The sequence below is a fragment of the Lepidochelys kempii genome, chromosome 2, assembly GCF_965140285.1.
Source record: "Lepidochelys kempii isolate rLepKem1 chromosome 2, rLepKem1.hap1, whole genome shotgun sequence".
Taxonomy (NCBI): Eukaryota; Metazoa; Chordata; order Testudines; family Cheloniidae; genus Lepidochelys; species Lepidochelys kempii.
This window is the reverse complement of record NC_136381.1, coordinates 32,856,181-32,883,488: the sequence shown is the minus strand read 5'-3', so window position 1 is coordinate 32,883,488 and position 27,308 is coordinate 32,856,181. Positions and strand designations below refer to the sequence as shown.

General features: G+C 43.4%; 1 protein-coding gene across 3 annotated transcripts in view; it reads right to left on the bottom strand.

Annotated features, from left to right (window-relative positions):
• Positions 1-5,502: 5,502 nt before the first annotated feature.
• Positions 5,503-27,308, bottom strand: part of TMEM74 (transmembrane protein 74) — a 42,422-nt gene continuing 20,616 nt past the window's right edge. Inside the window, exons 2-5 of one of the 3 annotated variants that reach the window (XR_012157109.1) lie at positions 26,427-26,570; positions 23,709-23,788; positions 14,899-15,060; positions 5,503-5,941 (exon numbers count right to left, since the gene is read on the bottom strand). Coding sequence is in view for 2 of the 3 variants with exons in the window: in XM_073330316.1 (XP_073186417.1) it covers positions 14,965-15,060; positions 23,709-23,788; positions 26,427-26,570 (320 nt within the window). In the remaining variant the exon portion in view is untranslated. Of the gene's footprint in view, positions 5,942-14,218; positions 15,061-23,708; positions 23,789-26,426; positions 26,571-27,308 lie in introns of those variants that run through there. The other 2 variants (XM_073330317.1, XM_073330316.1) reach the window with 2 other exon arrangements.

Here is a 27,308-nt window from a genome sequence, read left to right as displayed (position 1 = left end):
TAAAATGACCTCTCTACCCCTACTCAAGATTCCCAGGATTACATTAGTTCTTTTGACCATAGCTTCACACTGGGAGCTCATGTTCAGCTGATTATCCACCGTGACCCCCAAATCTTTTTTCATAGTCACTGCTTCCCAGGATAGAATCCCCCATCCTGTAGGTATGACCGCAGATGTATATATTTACATTTGTTCTCAGATGTATATATTTACATTTAACCACATTAAAACACATATTGTTTGCTTGCATCCAGTTTACCAAGCGATCTAGATTGTTCTGAATCTGTGACTATTATTTACAATTCCTCCAATTTTTGTGTCATCTGCAGACTTTATCAGTGATGATTTTATGTTTACTTCCAGGTCATTGATAAAAACAGTAAAATAGTAGAAGGCCAAAAACAGATCCTTCTGGGACCCCACTGGAAACAGACCCACTCGATGATGGTTCCCCATTTACAGTTACATTTTGAGATCTATCAGTCAGTTAGTTTTTAATGACTTAATGTGTGCCATGTTAATTTTATATTTTTCTAGTCTTTTAATCAATCTTTTAATTAATGCCTTACAGAAGTCTAAGTATATTATGTCATTATTACTTTTATCATCCAAACTTGTAATCTCATAAAAAATATATCAAGCTAGTTTGACAGGATCTAATTTCCATAAACCAATGTTGATTTGCATTAATTACATTATTCTCCTTTAAGTAAGTCCCATATCAGCTGCTCCATTATCTTGCCTGCGATTGATGTCAGGCTGACAGGCTTATGATTACCTGAGTCATCCTGTTTACCTTTTTTTAAAAAAATGGAACAACATTAGCTTTCTTCCAGTCTTCTGGAACTTTCCCACTTCTAATGGTCCATCAAGCTCCTCAGCCAGCCCTTTTAAATCTCTGGATGCAAGTTATCTGCACCTGCTGATTTAAAAATGTCTCACTTTAGTAGCTTCTGTTTAACATCCTCCAGAAATACTAGTGGAATGGAAAGAGTGTTATCATCACCGTATGATGAGACTGTATCATCTGTTTTTCCCCAAATACAGAGAGAAATATTTATTGAACACTTCAGCCTTTTCTACATTATTATTGCTTGTTGTACCATTTCCATGTAGTATTAGATCAGTACCATTCTCAAGATTCTTTTTGTTCCTATTAAATTTTAAAAACTCCTTTGTTAACTGGCCAGGCCATAGATTTTTGTCCTCTGGCTTCTCTTATCAATTTTACACAATTTCTAACTTGTGATTTATATTCATTACTATTAACTTCCCCTTTCTTCCATTTGGGATGTGTGTGTATAAATGAAGGGCAGCTGTAAAATATAATATATATTATATACAGCTTCCTTCATTTCCCCTCTAAACCAGCTTGTTTTTTTTTTTTTTAACTGGCATGGCCTACTTCCACATTTGTGGGATTGTGGCGTTTTTTGGGCACCTAGAAAGGTGTCCTTAAATTATTCTAATTTATCATTCAATTTTTTTCTGATTAAATTCTTCCTCCCAGCTGATTTGGCTCATAATTGTTTGCAGCTTTGTATCTATTGAATTGGCCCTATTAAAGCACCATATATTATTCATCTGGACTTCTATTCTGCTTTCACATTATAAATGTGATCAAGTCATGATCACTTGTACCTAAGCTACTCTTAACTTTTAGTTCTCTGATCAGTTCCTCTTGATCTGTTAGGACATGGTCTAATATAGAAATCCTCCTGTTCACTGCAACACTTTTTGAATTAGGAAATTGTCATCTGTTATGTTTGGAAATTCTAAAGATGTTTTAGTACTGACCTTATGAGATCTCTAGCATATGTCACTCAAATTGAAGTCCCCCATGATCACATAAAGCTTTTTTCCTATATGCTATAGACAAGTGCATAAGGAGGTGGTCATCCTATACCCTAGTGTGATTTGGTGGTCTATAGCAGATACCAACTAATGCCCCATCTTATGTTTTATTTGTTAAGACATGGATCCATAAGCATTCAAGATCATTTTCTTCTGAGTTATCAGTGAGTCAGAAACAGGTAATGCCATTTTTGATGTAGAGTGCCACTCCCTTCTCCTTTTGCCCACTTGATCCTCCCTAAATAGTTTATAATGTTAGATTATAATGATTTTAACATTCCAATAGTCCAAATCCTCCCTCCCCTCCCCCCCCCGTTTCTGTAATACCAACTAGATTGAGTTTATGCTCATAAATGTGCAATTCCAATTCCTCCTGTTTGTTATACAGGCTATTACGTTGAAGTATAGGTAATTCAAGAATTTCTTCTCTTCATGTTATTTGGTTCCTTGATTAATTTTTTTCTCAGTATCTCAATTTTGTGCTAACTGAATGCTTGTATCTTCCCTTTTTTTACCCTCCCCTTTTGCTGTTAGTGGTATGATGGGGTCTGTACATGTGACAAGTGATCTCACTGGTAGATTATTTGGTCCATCTGTCACTAATCTTTAAAGATTCTGTGATTGCAACTTGATTGGGAATCAGTGCTTGGAAAGCTCCTCTTAGCGTTGCTGACTCCATTGTGCATTGGAGCTATGACAAATTACAGCAGCTGAAGATTTGCCCCCTCAGGCTACATGGCTGGGGAAACTGTGGGAAGCAGGGGAAGCCTTTAAAAAACAGAGACATTGGAACTTTGGGACTGGGCTTCCTCCACCTCCTTCATCTAATACCAATATCACTAACACAGCCCTCTAAACCAGCAAGTCAGCTGCAAGTTAAGGGTTATACTCAACAGAACCCTTTGGCTGCTGCACTGTTCTGGTGATGCAAAGCAGCTGCAAATCTAGCTTTATTGGTTGGTGCTCTCTGGATGCTTTGCACTGCTCTAGTGTACTCCGGAGCGTGCACAGGAATTTAAATTTGACGGTTTTTTGGAGGGGCATGTTCTGTGGCCCACTGTGGCCCCAGGGCCAGAGGAGCTCACTCTCCCTGCTGCAGCCCGGAGGTGAAGGAGCTCTCTGCCCCCACCGTGGCCCTGGGGCTGAAGAAACTTGCTCTCCCTGCCCCAGCCGCAGAGCCAGAGGGGCTCTGTGCCCCCCCTTTGCATGGCCCTAGTGTACTAGTGAATATGGCCTTGAAAGCTGAAATTTTAAAAAATGATTTAAGGTTGATGCTAAATATCTTCCTATCAACAGAAATAGTGCACCATCTTTGGGTTTCTTATCTAGTGTTTATATATCCATTTTTAAATTATTAAAACAAACAAAAATGAAACTTCCTAGACCCAAAACTGCACTAAAATAGAGTTAAGGTTGAGAGTACTTATCAGAAACGTAAGGGTAAAAAAACATTACAGGGATGCTTTATTTATATCAGAACCGTGTATTACAAACCCAAGAACGTCAGAGTTGAGGTTATAGTTAAAAGAAATCCAGACATGCCACAGTATGGAAATACACAATTCAGGCATCCAAATAACTTTGACTCCGCCCCGTAATAAAGCTACAAAGAAAAAAGAAATCCCTAAGGTCTTTGAAAATCAATGTAGTCTAATTTGTGACACACATATTAAAATATCAGTATAGGGCAGAGTGAAAGTACAAGATAGTTCTAACTAAGCTTCACAAACTCTGAGATAGGTAAGAATCCACCCCTCACTGAAATGCAGCCATCTGTGAGGTGAGATTCAGCAACGCTACACAACAGTTTAGGGAATAAAGAAATATATTGGCCTAGTTGAAATTGTAGAGGGAATCTAAATAGGTAGGTGTGAATAACCCACATTCAAATTTGGCTAGGATACCCGTAATTTAAAAAAAATGTATTTTAAAACTAGAAATGTGTTTATAAAAATAAATTTCCTGTACTTTACAACAGCTGAAGAATTCTTCTTCAAAATGGATTATACCTTGATTATCTCAAGGTTTAAATAATGATGATTGGAATTGTGTCATTTGAAGGTGTTGAACTGTGAACCACCATGGATTTAAAATTAATTCATTATATGAAACAATCCAATTTTAAAAATTTGCTTTCCACAGAAAGCTTTAAAAAACACAGTGTAACAGTGGTCTAAATGAATGAAGAACTTTATTATTCTTGTAGCAGAAACAAGCAATATTATTGGGGTCTGGGATAATAATACAATGTTTCTTTATTATTTGGAGTTTATTTTGGATTTTCACTAGCATATTTGATCCCTGATGTAATATATCTTGAACCAAGGAGAACACTGTGAACACTGCAGTGAAAATGCTTCCCGAAATGGGAACATTGTGATCAGGGTCATCTGCTGACACTGAATCTGAACAGCCAGTCACTTTAATCTGACTATCAAGCCATGCTCAAAGCAGCATCATGCTCATGAACAGGACAAGGAAGGTCTAGAGCTAGGGCTTTAACCCTTTCATCCCCGCCTTTGTCTCTCACATTTGCTAGCTGTCCATCCAGCTGTAAACATTTTATAATATAGCATTTTGTATATTTTATATCAACCTTAGAAGTCTGATGCCATTTTTTCCCAGCTGAAAAGCTGTGTTGAGATAAACTCAGTAAAATTAAAAAGGCATTTTCTTACTCTTGCTCCACAAATGAATAAATGCTGCCCCCTGCTGGAACATTTGCAGATAAAACATCATCTGTGTTGAGGTGGCTCCTTGTTTTTGCTTGCTAAATGGAATTGAGAGAAAATATATTGTATTAAATAAATAAATAAATAAATGTATTAAAATAATCACCAACCTCGTCCTCTAATGGATGGAATCAACATTGGAACAGAATTATTGCCATTTTATTATATAATATTAGGGTCAATATAAATTTTTACAGTGCCTGGGATTTGTGTTCGCTGGTTTTGCTGTACCAAATATTATCACGATCAACTACTGCTTCTGCTTTCAGAACAGCATTTTACAGTGGCCAAATAAATGCATGCCAACTGTGGTCTGGCTGAGTGTGTCGCAGGGGCAGGTGTATACGTACATGGAAACAAAGGACAGGTATTTCTGGAAAGACTTATGAACACTGCCATAATTTTCACACTTGGGTCCTTAAAGTAATGCAGCCAATTAGATGATAGTTCTCTGAAGGTCAGTAAGTCAGATCTGCTTGTAAATACGGATAGAAAAAGTTCCATAGGAATTAGGGATGAGCTACATTTAGAACCTGTCCCCCCCAATACCACTCCATCCTGGCAAACTTTGCCCAGGTCTACAATAAAGGGCACGTTCCCGGTACCTAACTACTTGCCACGATTTTCTTGCCTTGGGTGACATCAGCCCCAGCAGTCTGGCTTCACCTCTAGCAATCTTCGTCCCATTCCTTGCTTCCCCGCCTTCTTCCTCCCCTTCTCCTGCAGTTGTGGTTTATGGATTATTTAGCAGTCTCTTTTGCAGCCTGCCACATACAATGTTTCCTTTATTTCTGCTTTATTTACTAAGGACCCAGTCCAATGCCCACTGAGGTTGGTCAGAGTCTTTCCATGGCCGTCAATGGGCTTTGGACCAGACTGTCTGTGTACAGGAAAAATGGTGAATTACAAAAGCAGCTTTGTTTCATAACCCTTTTATTAAGTGATGGAATGTTAACGTTACCATTCCTGTACAATCCCAGCTGCACATTTTGTCCAGTCAGTTTCCTCAACCAACACAGACAAGTAAAACCAGATTAAAGAGAAGAGAGCAAGTGGGAAATGGAAAGTCTAGTCTAGCTGCTCTTTCCAATTTGGTCGTAAGTGGATGGTGATTGTTGTCCACTCCCAGACCAGAGTTGTGGCTCTTTCCTATGATAGCAGAGTCATTGGTTCACCTGAGGTCAGTTTGGAAAGGCTTGCTCGGAGGTGAGGTTCCATTGTTACATTAAGTTCTCTTCCAGCGGAGACAGAGTCAGAGGAGGAAGCAAAACCAAATCCAGGCCTGACCAGTGTTCCTTGCTGAAATCCAGGAAACATCGAGGCCTGAAGTTCAACAGGCCAGGCTCTCATTAGATCTGTAACACAGCAGAAAACAAATGAATGCTAGTGCATTGTCATGACACTGCACATGCTGATCATGACCCCCTTTCTTTCTCTCACCCTCCATCTTCTTGTTCTCCCTGTAATTTGGTTCCCTGTGTAGCCACACTGTAGCTCTACAGTTGCCCCTTTGTTGCTCACACTCTCTCCTATCTGGGGACACTGCTGGTGTTTGTTCACCCTCCCACTCTTTCCACTTCCAACTCTAGTCTCCTGCACACTATTGGTCATCTTCCATTGAATTCAACTGGAGCAAGCTCTTACCACATGCTGGGAAGCAGCTATCTGCTGGCCTCCTGATTCCCATTCCCCTTTTGACTCCTTGCTCTGCTTTGTCCTTGGCTCCCAGAATCAGAGTAAAAAAACACCCCAAAACACGTGTAACCCCACTCCCCATACACACACACAAATGGGGGAGTCAAACTATTTTCCCAGAGAGCAAAACTCTAAATTGTCCTGTGTTAATGGGTTTAATAGTTCAAATCTGGCATTAATTAAGCCCATTTTCTTTTACATTTCCTGGGCTTGGCTTTTAGGAAGAGAAAGAGAATGAATGCTGAGCATGTGGATGTGAGTTCCAGTCTAAGCCTATAAGGAGATCAAGAGATTCTGTGGCTATTGTGGTAAACATGACAGCCAAATTCCATTGGTTTGTTTCCATCAGAAACAACCAACACCTGCATGCTACTAACACCTCAGTAATGTTTTATGGCTTATATTAAACAGGACAATACATGTGATTTTAACATTGAAATTTCCTCTAGCGGGAGCATTGTCTATGGAATACATAGGATTTTTGCTTCTGGAAAACAGTCTAAATTTTGTTCTCTCCTCTCTCCTTATTCTGGGTTTTATATCACCTATCTTAGGGTTTTGTACTGCTGTTGATCACAGTCGTATCTGAGCACACTTCGATTCTGTGTCTCCAGTGAAACCTGTCTTAAATCACTGCTTATTAAAGGTGATAAAGGTGGAACAAAACAGCTCAGTATAATTGGAGACAGACTCATAACAAGAAAAGAAATTGCTGATAGGTTTCACTATCTATGACAATGTCACAAAACAAAATGCCACAAGAGGCTGTCATTACAGATTTGCTCCTTGGTAAGAACAAGTCTTTGTGATTGTTTCTGCAGCTCCAGAATAATAATTTTCATTGAGTCAAGGCTGCTGTATTTGGGCTTCAGTAAGAGGTAAAGGCTGTGAGTACAGTCAGAATGGTACCTCTATAGCTGTGTTAATTACGGGTTAGAACTGGGCCTAAACCTGCCAGCTAGCATTAAGTCATTACTGGGAAAATATGGACACATTGAAGAAGCTCTGAGAGGAAACAACAAAAATAATTCCTGGACTGGAGGGACTCATTTCAGGGGAAAGCAAAGGTTGGGGGAATAGAGGGACCTCTACAAATATCTGAAGGATATAGACAAGAAGGAAGGAGAGGAATTATTCAGTATAATTCATGGGTATCAGACTAGGAATAATGAGATGTAGTTAAGATAGAGAAAATGTAGGCTGTGTGTTAGGAAAAAAACTCCCGGGAAGTAAGATATAATAGCTATTGGGAGCCTCATTGCTTGAGTCCTTTAAAACTAGACTGGACACAGAACTAGAAGAAGTATTGAAGGGAACCATTCTGTATTTTCAAGGAAATGCACTGGATGATTTAGCTCTAGCACTAGCTTCTATCATTCTGTTTTTGCCCTAGATAAAGTAAGTGACAGGTTTGAGAAATATGAGCACATTTGTGCATCACACAACAATAAATTATAACTTGCATCCTGTGAATTAATACAAGTTGTAGGGAACATCACAAAGCTGTGAACATTTTACTGTTCACAGGGGATGTTTTGCCAACTTACTTTGTTATTTTTCTGCTTTCCCTGTTGCTTTTCTCTCACCTCTGAGGGCATGTCTACAATTACCAGTAGATCGGCACTGCTGCAATCGATGCAGCGAGTGTCGATTTAGTGGGTCTGGTGAAGACACACTAAATTGATGGGAGAGCACTCTCCCATCGATTTATGTACTCTGCCTCCCCAAGAAGTGTAAGAGAAGTTGACGGGAGACGCTCTCCTGTCAACACAATGCAGTGTAGTCACCGTGGTAAGGGGATATAACTACGTCGACTTCAATTACGTTATTCACGTGAGTGAAGTTGCGTAAGTTAGATCAATTTACTGTGGTAGTGTAGACCAGCCTTGTGATAACTGCTGTCTGAATATCTGATGAGGTGACTTCCTTTATAAAAACTTCAAAACGATTTTTTGATTCATTCTCAGCATTCGAAGTGTTAGACTGCAAATCATTAGGAGTTTGACTTCTGCCTACATGATACTGCACAAAACTGAACACTCTGAGTCAACTTTCCATGGAGATTAGCTCCCTGTGGTCATGCTACCTCCAGCCACTAACTTCTCAGAACTTTTCAACTAAGTATGATTGGCCTGGTGTGTCATTAGATGGGAGACATCCACGGAGACCTCTGTGAGCTGAACATGGGGTTGACAATTCAATAGGTAACACTTCCCTCTTAATGCCTTATCTATAGAGAAAAGCTACACCCTCTCCCACTCTTGCGGATGCTCTTGCAAGAGTGTTTTTCGGTTTAGCTTAAAACCCTTCCCGATTGACTAATGTTAGAGTTGTCAACTTTCTAATTGCTGAAAACCAGACACCGCTGCCCCACCTCTTCCCCAACTTGCTCCTCTCCCACCTCCTGCTATGGTTTGCACTCTCCCCTCCAGTGTTCATTCTCCCCCTCCCAGGAAGCTGGTGTCATTGAGCAAGAAGGTGTGGATGTATTGTTTCTTGACTTTAGCAAAGCTTTTGACACGGTCTCCCATAGTATTCTTGTCAGCAAGTTAAGGAAGTATGGGCTGGATGAATGCACTATAAGGTGGGTAGAAAGCTGGCTAGATTGTCGGGCTCAACGGGTAGTGATCAATGGCTCCATGTCTAGTTGGCAGCCGGTGTCAAGTGGAGTGCCCCAAGGGTCGGTCCTGGGGCCGGTTTTATTCAATATCTTCATAAATGATCTGGAGGATGGTGTGGATTGCACTCTCAGCAAATTTGCGGATGATACTAAACTGGGAGGAGTGGTAGATACGCTGGAGGGGAGGGATAGGATACAGAAGGACCTAGACCAATTGGAAGATTGGGCCAAAAGGAATCTGATGAGGTTCAATAAGGATAAGTGCAGGGTCCTGCACTTAGGACGGAAGAACCCAATGCACAGCTACAGACTAGGGACCGAATGGCTAGGCAGCAGTTCTGCGGAAAAGGACCTAGGGGTGACAGTGAACGAGAAGCTGGATATGAGTCAGCAGTGTGCCCTTGTTGCCAAGAAGGCCAATGGCATTTTGGGATGTATAAGTAGGGGCATAGCGAGCAGATGGAGGGACGTGATCATTCCCCTCTATTCGACATTGGTGAGGCCTCATCTGGAGTACTGTGTCCAGTTTTGGGCCCCACACTTCAAGAAGGATGTGGATAAATTGGAGAGAGTCCAGCGAAGGGCAACAAAAATGATTAGGGGACTGGAACACATGAGTTATGAGGAGAGGCTGAGGGAGCTGGGATTGTTTAGCCTGCAGAAGAGAAGAATGAGGGGGGATTTGATAGCTGCTTTCAACTACCTGAAAGGGGGTTCCAAAGAGGATGGCTCTAGACTGTTCTCAATGGTAGCAGATGACAGAACGAGGAGTAATGGTCTCAAGTTGCAGTGGGGGAGGTTTAGATTGGATATTAGGAAAAACTTTTTCACTAAGAGGGTGGTGAAACACTGGAATGCGTTACCTAGGGAGGTGGTAGAATCTCCTTCCTTAGAGGTTTTTAAGGTCAGGCTTGACAAAGCCCTGGCTGGGATGATTTAACTGGGAATTGGTCCTGCTTTGAGCAGGGGGTTGGACTAGATGACCTTCTGGGGTCCCTTCCAACCCTGATATTCTATGATTCTATGATGAAGGTGCTGAGTCATGAGACTTAGAACTTAGACTCAAGAGGCCTCGGGGAAGAGGTGGGGCAGGGGTGTCTGGTTTTCAGCAATTAGAAAGTTGGCAACTCTAACATTAGGCCTTAGCACTCCCTGGCTTTCCTCCAGGTGCAGCCTACAGGTTAATTGGCCTAATTTACCTCTTCAGGCCTTGTATGAGGTGGACACCCCTGTCACACAGTGTCTGATGGTTCTGGGTTCCTTGAGGAGAGCATCAGACCGCTCCACCAGGTTGATTACATTGTTCAAATCAGCATTCAAATACAAGTGCTATTTGACTCCATGAATTCAACTTACGGGAATGAACAGAAATTACAGACTAATGCAAACTCATGAAAAAATGCTCTCATTACAAGTCACTCTGCAGTACAGAAAAAACCACTGCCTCTACTGTAGTTCACTACAGAGTATTACTTTGGCCCTTGGGGAGCAAAGCACTGAATTGACAGATGTGTCTTATTTTATTAAACACATTTTATTACTTAACTTACTTTTTGATTACTGTTCCTTAGCTCACTTCTGTGATTATCATTTCCTGCACTGCATAGTGCTACGCAGTAAAAACAGACTGTGAAGCCAAATGCTGTATAGCTCCTTCCCAGCTCCTTTCCTGCTACTACTCTCTATTACACCTGTGATTAACTTCATGTGGCTGGACTCCTGGGATTAAACAAGACCAGGGATTCAGTGTCAAGGTACCTAAGATCAACAGAAGGTTTCCTCAAGTTCAGTTGAGGTATTGTAGTTTAACAGGAGAGCCTGCTTTAGCTAGGCCTTCTTTCTGGTTCAGCCAACTGGTTCAGTCTCATGAACCCTTTCCTCACAGGGAGGAGGGGCTTAAATTGAATATTGTTTATTTGTGACTATACAAAGGCATAGGTCCTTCAGAGAGTTAATAGAACCAAGCCATGTTCTCCTGAAGAAAGGAACATGATGTTTCAGGAGTCTGGTAAAATGATACAGAGCAAGCTGGTGGAGCATGAGAGGTTTAAAAGAAGTGTTTGTTCTTTGCCTTTTGGAAAACTTTTTTCTCATGCGTGATTCCTTTCTACAACAAAATTCTCCACAGAAAAATCATGTAGAAAAAAACTCCAGTCTTAGGAGCATTCATTAAATGTCTCACCGGGCGGCACCAGCACCAAAACTTACCTTTCCACTGGAGAAGCTGGAGCCAGGTTTGCGAGCCAGCCAGTTCTCTCCATCAGCAGCTGAGCAGCTGCTGCTCTTCCCACCCTCTTGGCAGGGAGGCTGATTGCGGTTACTCCAGGAACCGGACTTTTAGTTTCCGGTCGCTGCCAGGTCCTCCATTCGACTGAACTTTCTGGTTGAAAACCAGACACCTGGCAACCTACCTAATGTGCTCATGAAATTCAGCTGGGGGAGGCATGGGGCTGGGTTTTTAAAGACAGGAAGCTGGCAACAAAAAGGGGCTGTAGGGAAGTATCTGCACTCACTCCCTGAGTCCCTGGGAGGGGTGTTGGAGGCGGCCAAGTTCAGTAGTCTGCAGTTACTTCCTGGGAGGAGGGAGTTAGAGCTGGCACACCCAGAGGAGTGGAAAACCAGCAGCTGTAGGAAGGAGTTCAGGGAAAGAGCAGCAGGATCTGAGGGAAACCAGACCACAATTGCCAGGTGCAGGGTCCCTGGACTTGAACCCAGAGTAGTGGGTGGGCCCGCGTTCCCTTACCAGTCATTGGGGAAGTGGTACCATCAGGACAGTGCGTAAGGAGACTGCTTGAGACCATTGGTATGGAAAGACTTTGATATCCCGGAAGGGGAAGACAAAAGTTACTTGGCTGGAGAGCCGAGCCATGAAGCCAGAGTACCCTGAGTCACAGGGAGTGAGAGAGAGAAGGCAGAGCATGCAGCGAGCCGCAGAAGGAGGCATCAGACCCAAGTGGAGCTAATCCCAGATGTGGCTACAAGGAGGCACCCCTAGTAGTGAATAGAGTATCCTGTGACACACTGTATTACCTCTCACCTCAGCAAGTGAGAGCTTTGCTACTGCTAACCTGTGTGTTAGCCCCCTGACACTCTAGACTGTCTGCCTTGCCAGCAAAGTCCTTAGATTCTGCCAGTCTGAACCTTGCCTTGCAGGTAACATTCAGTGAAACCAAGTTCCCAGGGACGTCTCCCTGCAGTGTCCAGTTCCTCTCACTGGACACTCACATAAATTATTATGGTTGCTGCCTCCAAAGAGACAGCGCACATGCCAACGTGTTACTTTAGTGGAAGACTCTCACTTTTACTTCAATATAACAGCACTGAGATGGTTTTATAATAAAACAACAGTAAGTTTATTAATACAGATCAGAGACTTAATTGATATCAGACAAGAATAAAGGATATAGAAAAGGGTTGCAAACAAGAGACAAAGAACAGGCTTTCTAGAGCCTAAAACATCATTCTAGCATGCTATGCCTTTGCCTAGGACAGGTTCTCACTTACAGCAAATCATCAGCAGCTCCTGCCCTTCAGGCCAAGATAACCTACTGTTTGCAGGCTTGGAGGATGCTGGTCCCTATGTCCCCTACATGATGGATGACTAGAATGTCTTTGCTCCCTGTATATTTTCCAAAGTCCATTGTCTTTGTCTCAAGAGCCAGGAAGACCTCCTCGGGGTGCAGACATCTGTCTCTCTAGTGAGCTGTTTCCTCAGTAAGCTCTTTCCTCTGCTGCTTGTTAGCTTGATTGCTTTGTTTACGTTATATGTAACTATACTTTCATTGTCCTCTGCCTGTAATCAACCTGATCAGACAGATGAAGTCATATTCCTTTGTCCAGGACAGGCTTGATTTATGCACTGCCACCAAAGCACCTTGTCAGAACATATTTCCAGCACACATACACAATTCTTTACATGCTTACCCTACCTACATCACACAGTGATATTCCTGACCAGTGCATCACCAGTTTACATTTGATACATACTATGACAGCAGCGTACAGGAGGTGTGTATCAGGCTTGATATGAGTTACATATGGTGGGCCCTCTGCCAGTGGGCACTGAAGTCCTCTTAGGGTCACAAGGGGAAAATCACAGACTAAGGCCTAAGGATTTTTTTTTCTGGTGTAAGTAAAATAAGGTTAATTTACCTGTCCCACTCACCAGATGTGCTGCATTGCAGAGATACAGGAACTGTCTTTTTCATAGCAGTCAGTTATCCCTAGAGAGTGTACAGACAGTTGAAGCACTCAACTGCAGCTTCTCCTGCTGCTTCTGCACGAGTTTGAACAGACACAATTTGTTTTATGGGAGCTGGCACCCTCCCTTGCCAATAGCACAAAGAATTGGCCTTTTGTAACCACACTGCGCAGTTATTGTACCAACGCATGGCCTCTCTTGGCACATGTGGCCGCAAACATTTCAGCAGGAAAGTGCACAACCCTATATTGCTTGTTTATTTTATTCTTTTCGGGCTAGTTTTTTAGGTTAGCGACAGCCTCAAGTAACTTTGGTGCATAAGCTCCACAAACCTTGGGAGGCCCCAGGACACACTGTGACACAAAGCCACCCCTCTAAGTCATCATTCCCTCCCTGTAACCCTCTTGCTTTGGGAGTAAGTTACTTCACCCCACTCTTTATAGGGCAGCTTATTTCCTGCATGTGCCTGGCCCACTACTCTGGCTGTTGAGTAGCAGGGAGGAGTCACGACTCACCCCAGGCCCTGCCCACTTTTTCTTTGTATGGCTGATGTAGATACAGAGTTAACAACTATAATTTTACATTCAGGTGGTTAAGCCAGAGAATTGCGTAAGCAGTAGCAGAGCGTATTGCTGTGATGCCTCATTTATATCTCTGAACTGGGCATTGAGTCATTATATGTTCCATGGTCTGATCTGGGTGACCACAGTCACACACTGGAGAGTTTTAAACTTTCCATTTGTGCATCAAGTATCCGCATCTGTCATGATTTGCATGGATGCTGTTTAGGGTTGCCCATGAACTTTGCAGAAGATCAAAGGCAGGGATCTTCTGCCTTTAGTCTTTCACTAGGGCCCCATCCCTGCCCCCCCACCGGCCCTGCCCGCTGCCAAAGCTTGAAGCTGGAGCTGGGCCATGGTAAGAGCCATCCAAGGAGCCCAGGCTGCTCTGGGGAGCCCCATACTCTCCACCTGCCCCAGGCACCATGTCCTGGGGGTGGGGACATGTGCCGGGGGCTGCTCTTGGGCACTCCAGTGCCCCGCCCAGGGAAGGTCGAGGGTCCAGGGCTCCCCACAGTGGCCCGGGATACCTGGGTGGCTTTTAACATGGCCCGACTCCAGCTTCAAGCCTGGGCAGTGGGCAGGACATGGGAAGGGGAGGAGGAGGGGGCAGGGCCACAAAGAGGGACAGGGCCTCGTGGCTCCCCCACTTCTACTGAGGACAAAAAACAAATGTTCCTCCCCTGCCTAATTACACTAGATACCCTTATTTCTTACAACTTAACAGTTTTTATGAATTTTGCATGACTGATGACCCTGCACCTGATCCATAGCACAGATAACTGCAGGACCAGTGGCATTGCAAACTTCCCATCAATTCCCACCAATGTACCACATCTGTGAGCTGGAGTTCTACCTCTGGGACAAATTCAGTCTCCATGCCCATTCAGTCCTTCACCTGTCTGCTGAGACTGCCAACAAGGGTACTAATTAATGCCAACTATGATTATGTATTTTAGACTGGGAACCACAGCTCATTGCACAGAGTTCATGAATTTATTTAGCACAGTCAGTTTCCACATGACGGGTTCTGTTGTGGTTTTTAATGGCAGCACTGTATTGGGGGCAGTGTTGTGCTGCATTAACCCCGGAGGAGCAATGCAAGGGACAGTGCTTCCTGGGGCTCTCTGGTATACTTGTTGCTAAGGTCCTTCAGGAAATGAAGCATTTGCTCGCCTACACAACTGGCCAGCTCTTCTTGCCTGGTGTGGAGGAGAAGGCAGGGCATGGCCTCACCTCCACCATGCCTGTAGTAGCTTGGGAGCACAGGGGCAACAATTGTGGTTGGTTCTTGCACAGGGACTACAATGAAGAGGCTTCTTGTATCCTCCTTCTCTCTCCATGAACCCATGAGGTCAGCCACAACCTGATCTTCAGTAAGAATTCCTCAGCATGCCCCTGTCAGACAAGTATATTAGCTCACTTTTACATGTGGGGAATGGGGGCAAAGAGGTTACATGACTTGCTCAAGGTAACACAATGGTTCCCAGCTCCTTGCTGAGTTCACTAGAGCACCATGAGTTGCTACCATTAAGGCTACAGAAAGTAACAGATTTCAGATTTCTCGCCCACCAGAAAGGACTACTGTCATCATAGATCCATAGACATTAAGGTCAGAAGGGACCATTATGATCTAGTCTGACCTGCTGCACAGTGCAGGCCACAGAATCTCACCCATCCACTCCTACAATAAACCTCTCACCTGTGTCTGACCTTCTGTATAACCCAGGCCACAGGACTTCCCCAAATTAATTCCAGGGAATTAATTCCAAATTTATGAACTACAACATAAGTTTTAGAAAAACATCCAGTCTTGGTTTAAAATTGCCAGTGATGGAGAATCCACCACAACCCTTGGTAAGTTGCTCCAATGATTAATTACCCTCACTGTTAAAAAATTGTGCTTTATTTTTATTCTAAACCTTTCCAGATTTAACTTGCACCTATTGGAGATTGTTATAGATTTGTTGGCTAGATCGAAGATTATCAAATTTCTGTTCTCCACATAGGTACTTATACACTGTGATCAAGTGACCCGTTACCTTCTCTTTGTTAAATGAAACAGATTCAGTTCCCTGAGTCTATCACTATACGGCATGTTTTCCAATCCTTTAATCCTTCTCCTGGCTCTTCTCTGAGTCCTCTCCAATTTATCAACAGCCTTCTTGACTCACGGACACCAGAACTTTGAATGTATCCTGACCTGGATGGGCATTGTAATTTATTTTTTGCGAATAGAACTGTAGGAATACCCAGAAACATACGCTTTGTCTACCCTTGTGGCAGGATGTAGGGTATGTGTAGATACATGCCACAGTGAAAGACTGGCTATGTCCACGCTGCAGTGGGTAGCTACAAGCGCCTGCGAAAGGCTCTGGCAGGGGCAGAGGAAGCCTCTGGCTGCCTGCTGCCAGAGTCTTTCCATGCAGCCAAAGCCTTTCACAGAGGTGGGAAAAGGCTCCAGCACCAGAGAGGCAGCAGGGCACTCGATTGCTAAAAATAGCAGTGTAAACATGGGCGGCACGGCTTGGGTAGATAGAGCGCTGTATAGGGTGTACACCGCAGAGGTCTGGCATATCTGTATTCTCCTCACCCAAGCAGTGCCTCACATCTACACTGATATTTGTACTCATGCTAGCTGAGACTGCAATGTCTGTACTCTATATGCAGCTGTAAGTGCAGCCTTGCCTCTAGAGACAAAAGTCACTCATTAATGCTCCTGTAACATTCAGGGGAGAGAATAATGTCAGAAATTCAAAGTACCTTTGGTTTAGAACTAGGGTTTTATTTTTATTTTTATTTGTACTTTTCCCCTGTCAGCACTGATGTAATTTTTAATGTGTAATTACTGTAGGCAATGTATGCCCCCATCTCTGCAAATAATTAATTAACAAGTCAAGTGACCTGCCAGAGGTGGGAAATGCTGACAACGTGCACATAAAGGATAACTTCATATTACGCAACCAAGAATTTATATTAAAAATCCTTGACATCCAGGACTTAGGAACACCGTGAAAATATTATAACCATAGACACAACCATGAAGACATACAAAACCCAGAAAAATGAGTAAAAAAACCATCCCCACTACATACAAGCAAAATACAGAAGCAAAAACCTTTTTTTTTTCAGCAAAAAATCACTTACTGTATTCACTCAATATTGATTGGGCCTGATTTTGCCACCCTTATTCGTCCTGGATAGTATCTTACTCTGTTGGCCCACTGAAGTCAATATAAGTAAAGAGGGCAGAATTAGACCACTGTGTCAATGCCTGAAAATACTATCAGAAGGTGAGATTCTGCCACTCTTACTCATGCTGACTAGTACCTTCCCCCATGAGAAGTCCCACCAAAATACATGGGAATACTTGTGGAGTAAGGTACTATTCAATCTGTAGCAGAATCTAGCCCAGCAGTAGGGACAGATGCCATCAACCCCCAAGACAAAATTTCCAGGAAAGAGAAGGGACAGATTCTTTTACTAATAGTTATTACTGGTATTGCAGCAGTGCATAGGATTCCCAGTTATAGACCAGGACCCCATCTGCGCTAGGTGCTCTGCAAACAGAACACAAAGAGAATCCTTGTCCCAAAGAGCTTGCATTCTAGGTACACGACAAGAGTTAACAGGTGGATACAGAAAGACAGACAGGTGGGTCGCAAGGACACAAAGCAACCATAACGGTTAGCATAATAGGCAGTGGTCTCAGAACAACAGCTGCCTAATCATTACCAAATTTTAATTCTGATTGGATTCTAATCCCTGGCTCAGAACCTGGGTAATCCAAACTCGGGTGAGCTGGATCTCTTGCTTTCGTGGCACTTCACCAGCTACCAGGGCACTTCTAGTCGAGGCTGTTTTCAGTTTAGATTTAGGTTTTTTGCTGTATTCCCCTGACCGTCAGTCTAACATTAGTTCCCAGTGAATGATCCAGAAAAGAGAGATTGGTTTGCTAGAGGGGGTGAGGGGTGGAGATCAGGATTCATTTTAAATAATTTGCAGCATTTTCATTTTAAACAACCATAGATTAGAAAGTCTGAGTTTCAGCAGAGCAATATCAGAATAGCCCTAAAATTTTGTCTGAGTTATGACTAGTTTCACAGCAATAAAGGACAGATTCCTTCCTCTTGAATGGTTAAATGTTTCAGAATATGGGGCAGAGCCGTTGGCAAAGCTCCCATTAATTTTTGGTGGGCTAAAAAAACCCCAAGCCACGTTGCACACAGTAATTCATTTTTAGCTCATATTTTTTAATGCACACTAAAAATCCAGGTGAAGGCTATTGATTTTATTGTTTGCCATTTGCTAACTTAGACTTTTTTTATTTTAAAGTTGGGAAATCTTATCAATTCAAAAAAGCCACAGAGGCCTCTGCAGCAGAAAGTAAGGGCATGCCCCTATAAACTTCCAGGAAAGAGTGAGATTTCATCATGTAGTCACTTCATGCACTTTGAAGAGTACATAAAGTGCATGACAACATTTATAAGCTAAGGAAGAAGCAAAATAATGAAATGCCACTGCTGATAGGAGGCATGAAGTGATCTATGCTTGTTGTAGCTGACTCTCTTCATTCAGAAGCTGATAAAAGAATGATAAACAAATCACAGTGTGTTAAAGCGCCCGGTGTTTGTACTTTATTTATGATGTTCATAAATAAACAAAAAGTTATGAGACAGATATGTGCAAGTAGATTCTTGGGACCTTTGCTTGTTATCCTTCACAATAAAAGACCTCTACTGTTCATGTCTCCAAATGATTTGGGTTGACTTGTATTTACTACATGAATAAAGCAGACAGATTTTTCAGTCAAATAGCAAATTTGCCCCCCAAAATGCAGTTTTGGAGTGACAAACTATTCATGAAATTGGGTCAAATTTGGCAAATAATTTCAGCTGGAAAAAATACAAAAACATTTTTTGAAAAAGTTGAACTATTTCATTTCGGAATGAACCATTTCATTTAGAAACAAAAGGAAAATGGCACACTTGACCTGAACAGAATTTTGATTTTTGTTGTTGTTGTTTTGGTAACAAACAAAAAAAAAAGGAAAAAAATCCATTTTGGTTTGAAAGTAAATTAATTTTGGAGGGAATTTTTTAGGTTCAGTCAGCAAACCAAAAAATCAATTTTTTACTTTGCTCTACACATGAGTTTTAAAATGTTGGCTGCTACATCTGTATCTATGCATTTCAGAACAAAATATGAGGAAAAAAAATATGACATGTACCTGTCTTGACATTTGTTGGAAGCCAAGTTCCAAGTTCAAAATACTCACTGATGTACACTTCTGATGTAGATTAAATTGAGTTCTATGTGTTTCTTGCATCAGATGTTAAAATCCAAGGTCCTTTCTGCTGTGCTTGGACATTTGAGATCTTTGGCACTTTTGTAGAAAGACTGTGATATTGAGCTGTAAAAATATTATGGTTCTAAAGGCTAATTGTTTTGATTAGTGAAATGGTACGCTCTGTGTGATCAATGGAAATTCAAGACTCTTTCCTCGGAACGAGAGTGGCTCTTATCGAAATAGCGGCTTATGAGATTACATTGCATTCATATGCACAGAACCTCAAGTGCAGCCAACGGCAGCTCCAAGTTACATCAGCTAGAGTCCCCTGGGGAGTGTTCCGCTGGCAGAGGATTCCTGAAGCACATCGTGCTCTGGCTTCACCATTGCCCAGTACCACCCTCCAAGCAAGTTCTAAAAAAGATTTAAATGCAGTCTAGTAGGAAAAGAGCTTTATTCAGTAGGAATTGAGGGTTTGCAGGATACACCTTTAAGTGTGGAATACATCTTCCTTTGGGGAATTTCAATTTCTTAGTGCACCATTCCTCTGTTCATTTTCGAGGGTGACATTCCACAACCAACACTTTTCATTCACTTGTAGCCCCTCCCACAAGGTATGTCTCAAGGCTCCTCCCTTCTACTTGCTACTTGGAGTGCCTTCTCCTCTCTCCTTGCATGGGTTAGTGACACCCTTTCTCATCACTGACCCATCAAACTGCTGTCCATATCACCTGAGGCAGACCTCTCTATTGATCTCAGGAGGAGTTCCTAGTCCATTGTGTCCCCATCCTGACTCCAGCATGCTGGGAAATTATGTCAGAGAGCTTTCATAGTCATTATTGTTGTAGTCCCTTGGGTAAGCTTCACCCCCTAGTCACTTAGTCTGTAGCTCCAGAAGCTGGCAAACTGCAAGTGGGGTTCATACTTATCTCAACATAAAGTCCCCAAATATTATAAAATACTTGAGGCTGACTTCTGTGTTACTATTGTGAGACTGTTCAGTGCTTGCAAAATCATCTGAAAATCAACTTCTCTGCAGTGTGTATGTTCCTCTCTGTTCTACCACTGCTACAAAAGGTAAATGAATGGTGCTACAAAAGAAAGGAAGCTAATAGCCATTTTAAGGTCTACTGATGATTAGTTTAATTAGCTAATAAACCAAAAGGAACAAACTTATTTCATCAAGATAGCAGATGTGTATGATGTAATACAATAAGTGCAGGATTTGCGTGCAATGCATACTAGCAAAGAGATGGTGAAGGATGAGTAAGTAATGTAATAATATAGAATTAGCAAGAGAAGAGAGGCTGAAGAAGAAATGAAGGTTAGAATGCAAAATGAGAGGAGAGAGTAAATAAGGAGAAATGAATCAAGTGAGGCAAAGGGCCTGGGGTATAGAGAAGAAAAGCTAAAATCTGTGGATAATGAAGAAAGGGAAGGCACTGGTAACAAGGTTTAGCAATCTTCACCTTTCTGAGGTCAATAAACTGAGTACTATGCAGTTTACCATGGGCAAATCATTCAGAGGAGACCATAAAAGCTGAAATCCTTTCTGCTCATCATGACTGCTAAACATCCCACAGTATTTTGCCATCGGTGGTGTCTTGCTCCAGAGGCCTGGGCTAAATCTTCTCTCTCCCTTTATAGACATGCAGGATGCTGAACAATAAACATCCTGCACCCCACAAGGAGTTCCATTTCAAGGTATCACAAGTCAACAATGGGGATAGGAGCTGAGACCTTCATCCTCAAATACACAGGTCTCCAAAACTTGAACTAAAGGAGTAACTATGTTAGCTGTGTTAGCTGTTGGCAGTAGTAGGCTCTTATCCTGTGTGGATGAGCCACTGGAGCAGGGACATAGAACACTTAGCCACCACGTTACACAGTCATTCTATGCTGGGGATTTCTTATTCCAAGCATCTGAAGTCCACAGCAATTCAAATTCCCTATATAAGCTACCACTTTCCCCCCCACAGTGAGGTGTTGAAGGGACAGCGAACAGACTAAAATCACAGGTCTGCATGCCACTTGATCTTATATCCATTTGACTTAGCCCAACTAATCCAAACCTTAAATAAAAAGTCAGGTGTCAGTTTGATAGAGAGCTAAATTGTTGTTTCGGAAGGGGTAGGCATTTTCTGGTAAGTTCTGCCTATGCTTAGAAGATGTAGATACATCCTTACCTCTCTGAAGAAATGTCCTTTCTATACAGCACCTCTACAGAAAACAGAATCTTCTCTGGTAAATCACTAGGAAAATATTTTCTTGTAATTGTCTCCTTTCAGTGGTTTAGACAGTATAAATTATTCAGTGGAGATGGGAGGAGAGGGATTGCTGTGGATCTGCAGTGATTGAGAGAGCGCTCCAAAGGCTCAGTCCCTTCAAAGCCTCCCTTGCCAGAGAACCTTACAGCATATGATGAAGTAGCATGCTTCCTAGTCTGTGCCCTGTCAACCAGGTGACTGTGGGTTACAGAAAGGTGAGGTTCTTGGGGATGCTTTGAGCCTGTGGGAGAACCTGGCATAAAGTGATTACCTTATGCCCAGAGAGTATCCTCAAATTAACTACTAATTGATCTTTTATTCTAGCGTGATACAAATGTGAGATTTGAGGGCCAATCTCTTGCCACTAGTGTCAATGAAATCTTTTCCAATGACTTCAGTGAACACAGGATTGGGGCCATAGTTTCTAGCTCAGGAAAGCATTGGCGTTGAGTGAATTATTGTCCCATCAGTCACAATAAAAATAGGGTGGGAGCCTAGTGAGGGCAGAACATGTTGAGGAAACATATCTTTTGACTAGATCCCACTGCTTTCAAGATGAGAAATCCCTTTTGCTATTGACTATAATTTGGTTTACTGGTATAAGGAATGACTAATTCATTATTTTGGTAACTTATTTTCTTATTATGGTAGAAAAGAAATAAACAGCTGCAAAAGTCCCATAAACAATTGCTTCTGTACTGCTAAATTAATTTTTTGATTATTTTTGACATATATTCTAACTCCATCTCCAGTACTGCAACAGCCATTTCAGTCAAAGTCAAAGTAATTAAATTCAGATCAGCACAAAAAATTTCAGTCTAGCAGCCCAGTAAATTATTCGTGGTAGCGATTTATACTATGCAATTCCTTTATTTAACTGATAATGTGCTGACTAGCTCCTCAATCCACTAGTTTGTTTTCAGTAGGCTCATTCACAGTCTTTAGACAAAACAAAAAATGAGGGTTTTTTTCTATTCTTTCAAAATAGTTTTTCTTTTCACCAAGTTGCAAATGGAAAGATGTATATAAAATTTTAGATGGCCAAAGTGGCTTGATTAAAATAGGAACTGGCCCAAATCTCACCTTTTATATACATGTGGTGGCCACCATCTTGGCCAACACCAGAGATTACATTGGTACCTCCAAAAAGCATGACCTCTACAGCTTGAGCTAAAGAGCCAGGCTCTCTAGCTGAGGGCTATAATACACTCACATCCTCTGTGGATTGGGCACAGACTGACCGGTGGGTTACATACAGATATATGAATTACTACATATAGCTATGAAATCGGTACCAAAAGGAGTGTAGTTTACAGTTGGGTTGCTACAGCTGTCTTGACCATAACCTTGTATAATTCAGTAGTAATTTTAAACAGAATATAGCTGCTAGTAGAGCATTTTCCATAAAGGCCCTTGACTCCGATACTCACTTTCCACATTGGTTGTCCGCTGCCTGAATTCAACATGATGTCCTTGCAAGGAAATTTAGTTGAGGACTATGCTGTTTATGGTGAGCTGTTTATTGTGACTCAAGCCAGAGTCCTGAACAAGGGGTAGAAGTAAAAGGGGAGTTCTTACTCCCTTGTGTTAGCATGTAGTCCAAGTTACAATCATGCCTCAAGTGTAGATCTCTCAGATATAGATGCCTACTCTGTGGGTGCTCCAGGGGTGGAGCACCCATGGAAAATAACTAGTAGGTGCTTAGCACCCACCGGCAGCCAGCTTTCCCCCCGCCCCCGAGCCTCCTGCCCGTTAGTGGCCCCGCTGATCAACTACTCCCTCTCCCTCCCAGCACCTCCCAGCGGCCGCTATCAGCTGTTCCGTGGTGTACAGGAGGCACTTGTGGGGAGGGAGAGGAGTGGGGATGGGGTACTCTCGGGGGAGGGGGCGGAACTGGGAAGGAAGAGGCAGAGCAGGGGAAGAGTGGGGGCGGGAAGAGGTGGGGTGGGGATGGGGCCTTGGGGGGAAGGGGTGGAGCTGGGGCAGGGCCTGAGGCTGAGCAGGGGGGAGCACATCTGGGGGAAAAAGGAAGCTGGTGCCTGTGCTCTCCGAGGATAGTGTGTAAAATGAGTTCCATGTGGAAATGAAAGAACCTTTGACTCTCTTAAGGATACAGGTTTAATCTGGTAACTGAGCTCATAATTCTCCTGCTTGCACCTGAATTTATTGGATGCTGCCCACTGTCCCAGAGGTGGTTGCATTTAAGTGGTCCTATATATAGATTGTTTAGGAAGCACTCCGGCTTTCTTTGAGATAAAAATGTAAAGCAGCAGCAGTACAAGTAGAAATAATTTATGATCTTGAGTCACCTCAGCTGTGAAGCCAAAAGAGAGCTGTTTGGATACATTCCGCTTTACACCTCTTTAAATCAATGCTGTAAATATTTAGGACTTTAGGACATGTCTGCAGGAACTTCTCGTTCCAGCAATCAATGCAAGGATTGCACTAGTGACACAGATATTTTTCCATTTGAGACAGAATAGTTTTACCTGTAACGTGCATTCTGTAGTACATCTCCTCTTCTCACAGATGATATGGCAACGTCCGAAGCCTATTGATATCTGGGGAACTGAACATAATGATCAAGTATAGTTGTTTAAAGTTTCAGGCCACTTTCCTATGTTGAAGATGGTGCACAACTGGCTGCCAGGGAAAGGAGCATGGGAGGGGAGTGAAGTTTCAGCTTGGGAATGCTAGCTCCCTGTCCCACATCTTCTGCCCATGGCCCCGCCCACACTCCACCCCCTCTCCCCCTCAGGCCCCGCCCCCTCTCCCACTGGGCCTGCTCGCCATGTCTCTCTCCTCTCCTCCCGTCTCTACTTGGCTCCCCCTACTGCTGCTCGCCACATCCTTTCCTTCCCCCACTGGCCACATGCCTGCCTCCGTCCGCTCCTCCCCCCACCTCAATGCTTGCCCTCCCCTGCTTGCCGCGTGCAAAACCCACCCACAGTGAGCTGGGGGGGAGGGGAGGGGGACTGAGGTGAGCGGGGCAAGGAGGAAAACCACACAGCGAGCAGGGGGTGCCCAGCAGGGAGGGGGCTGAGTGGGGAAGAGAGGAAGAAGCCGCAATGGCAAGCCGGCAGTGGGGACCTCCGGAGAGGGGGTTGGAGATGGAGTGCTGGAGACTGGAGCAGTGGCAGCTGGGGAGAACACTGAGGCCCTATGCAGGTTCCAGGGCAGCTGAGGAGGCTGTATTTACTGCTCAGCTTCCCAGGTTCATCAGTAATCACTATGGGGAGTCCAAGGGACCCAGGAAGCTGAATAGCAGATACAGCCTCCGCCACCGCCCCGCAACCTGCATGGAGCATAATAAATAAGAAAAAAAACCTTCCGGTGGAACGCAGGGAGAGGAAGAGGTGGGTGGGCGGGCGCGGTATCCCAGAAATCTGGGCGTGGAGGGGATGTGACCCCCGAGTGCTCTCCCCACACGTACCCTCAGTGTACAACAGCGTGGCTCCAACGGGAGCTCAACTCTGGGATGCAGTATGCCTCAGAGAGCTCCCCAGTGTGCTGGGAATCACTGCTTCTGCTGCTGCACCCCTTAAGAATGTACAGTACACATTCCCAAATGCAGATATCCAGCAATCACGCCTCTCCACCCATCCCTATCCCTTTTGGGTAGCTCAGGGCACTAGCCCTGTAATGTCCTTATGCTTCCCTGAGCCCCAGGACTGGAACTTGCCTGGTCTCTGTGCGAGGGTGTAAAGGAAACGGTTCCTTTTATCCCTCCATCTTTGCTCAAGGGCTGGACACAGTCACTGCTCTCTCTCCACTCTCGCAATGGCTCAGCAAGGACCTAATTCTGCAGTTCTTACTCCCATTGTATCGAATGGGACTACTCACATGAGAGAGCACAACTCAACATAAGGGCTGCAGAATAAGTCTATAAGACAGGGCCATATGATGAATGAAGCTGATTTGGCAGGTTGCGCAGCTCTTGGGGTTAAACTCTCTATTAATTAGCTTCCAACATTTTACAAATATAATTCCTCAGTCTGTTGGCAATATGGTTTGAAAGGTTTGTACAAGCCACTTAAACAGCAGCCAGAACTAGAAGCATTTCAGCATAGTGAAATATTGATTTTGTCTCTAACCCCCTTTGTTGCTGAGACTCTCTTAAACTTCAAGTTCCCCGCAGCACAGGATATTGAAGTGAAAAGATGTTTCAAATCTCCAAAGTATTGTTTTCTCTTTTGATGCACTCGGCAAGCTAAAGCGATATTTTCTCAACATAGCGTCCACACTGGTGTTGTGTTTTGAAAGGTCAAAGACTACAGTGCCATCTGAGGACATGCAGTGATTTGGCTTTATTTATTTTTGGGAATCTTGTACATTGCATGGATTAGAGAGATTGCATCTGCAATTCAGCATGGACTATATCTTGTTGCACCATTTGGCATGGTGGTTAATCAAAAATTAACATTGTGGTACAAAAAGCAACACTGTGGCCCTGTCTGCGCTGTGAAATTGCATTAACTAACACGCTGCTCAAAACTCAGGGCCAGAGTCTTCATTCATGCAGATGACAGAGATGTCTCAGTTCCCCTGCACAGGGGCACTTCCACTGTGTAAATCCATTCCCAGACATCTTTGGTGTAAAGGGAAGAAGTGGGGGAGGGTCAGAGGCGATCCTTGAATGAGCTGAAAGTGGAGCCTGACTCACCTTTTCAACAATACACAGGGGAGTAAGGGGGCAAACGCTACTTCAGATATTCCTGGATCACTAGTATGTGTGTGTGTGCGCGCTATAGGGTGTAGCTGGGGCAGGAGTGAGCAGATGGAGCAGGGAATGGGCGGTGTCTTGGTCCTTTCCCCCTCACCAGGCTGGCCAGTACTGCTGAACTCGTGCAGGATTAAAAATCTACACCTGGTAAAGGGCTGTCTTGATGTAGAATATTTGTCCCCTGGAGCAAGCAGGTGGGGGAAGGGGAGAACAAGGGAAAAAACTGACTTGGTGTCTTACAGTTGTTTCTCTGGGTTGCCCCTGGGGTGGGGGAACTACTGGATGCACCTTACTGAAGGAGAGGCCCAAAGTCTTGGTCTTCCCTTTACTAATTCCTGATGAAGATATTCTGAGATTGCTCTTTAGTCCAAGAGATCAAAAGACAATAAACAGAAACTGAATCTCTTCATATTCTTTCTATCACTCTGCTATTTCCCCTCCTTTTATTTATTTATTTATTTTGACAGCTTGGGTACTTTCTTACCAACTGTAGTGCTGGTGGAGAATCCATTCAGTGATCCATACAGGTCTCTTAGAGTACTGAGTATAACAGCTGGGTCATGTTTGTTGCCGGCACCCAGTGCCGAGAGGCTAAACAACAGCTGGAGTTGGTTCGTTACCCGGTGTGCTACATCCAATAATCACAACGGGGTGGAGAAGCAGAAAAGTTTATTTGCAGCTGCAAAAAGGTACAGGGAGAATAAAATCTCAAATCCTGCACACAAAGCAGGAAGTTACACAGGCTTTTATACATCCTTTTTCCCAGCATACTTATCCAATAGCAAGCTGCCCTAAGTATCCATATAGCCAGCCAATCCAGTTCCCAGCTAGTTCCCTTGTTCTCTGTATCATTTGTTAAACCATACATAAAGCTGCTTTATTCAGCATTTTTCTTCCATATCTGCCCTGTTTGGCCTTGCTTAGTTTCAGGCAGTCTGACTCTGCAACATATTGTTGCAGATCCTCAGCATAACTGCTGTGAGTGCCTCCAGGCGGGGGGGCTAGGGACACTTGGGCCTAGTACGCAGAGCTGCTGCGAGTGCCTCCAGGCGGGAGGGAGGGCCAAGGACACTTGGGCCTAGTGCGAGGGGGCTTCATCGACACTCGTGGTCTTCCATCCCCTCGAGTTACCTAGTGGCCATGCCCCAGTGTCCCCAACATGTTGATCCATCTCAAGTTTTGGTTTTGATTGGGGCATGCGGTGAGCTACAAACAGAGAAGCTGCATGCTGTGTTTGGTGAACTACAGGGTTAAACCAGCGGTCTGCAAAATCTTTTAAAAAACTATATACAGCATCTGTGTGATTCATTCCCGAAGCTCCTAATCAGTTAGAACACAACACTTGTGACAAGGATCAACAAGATCC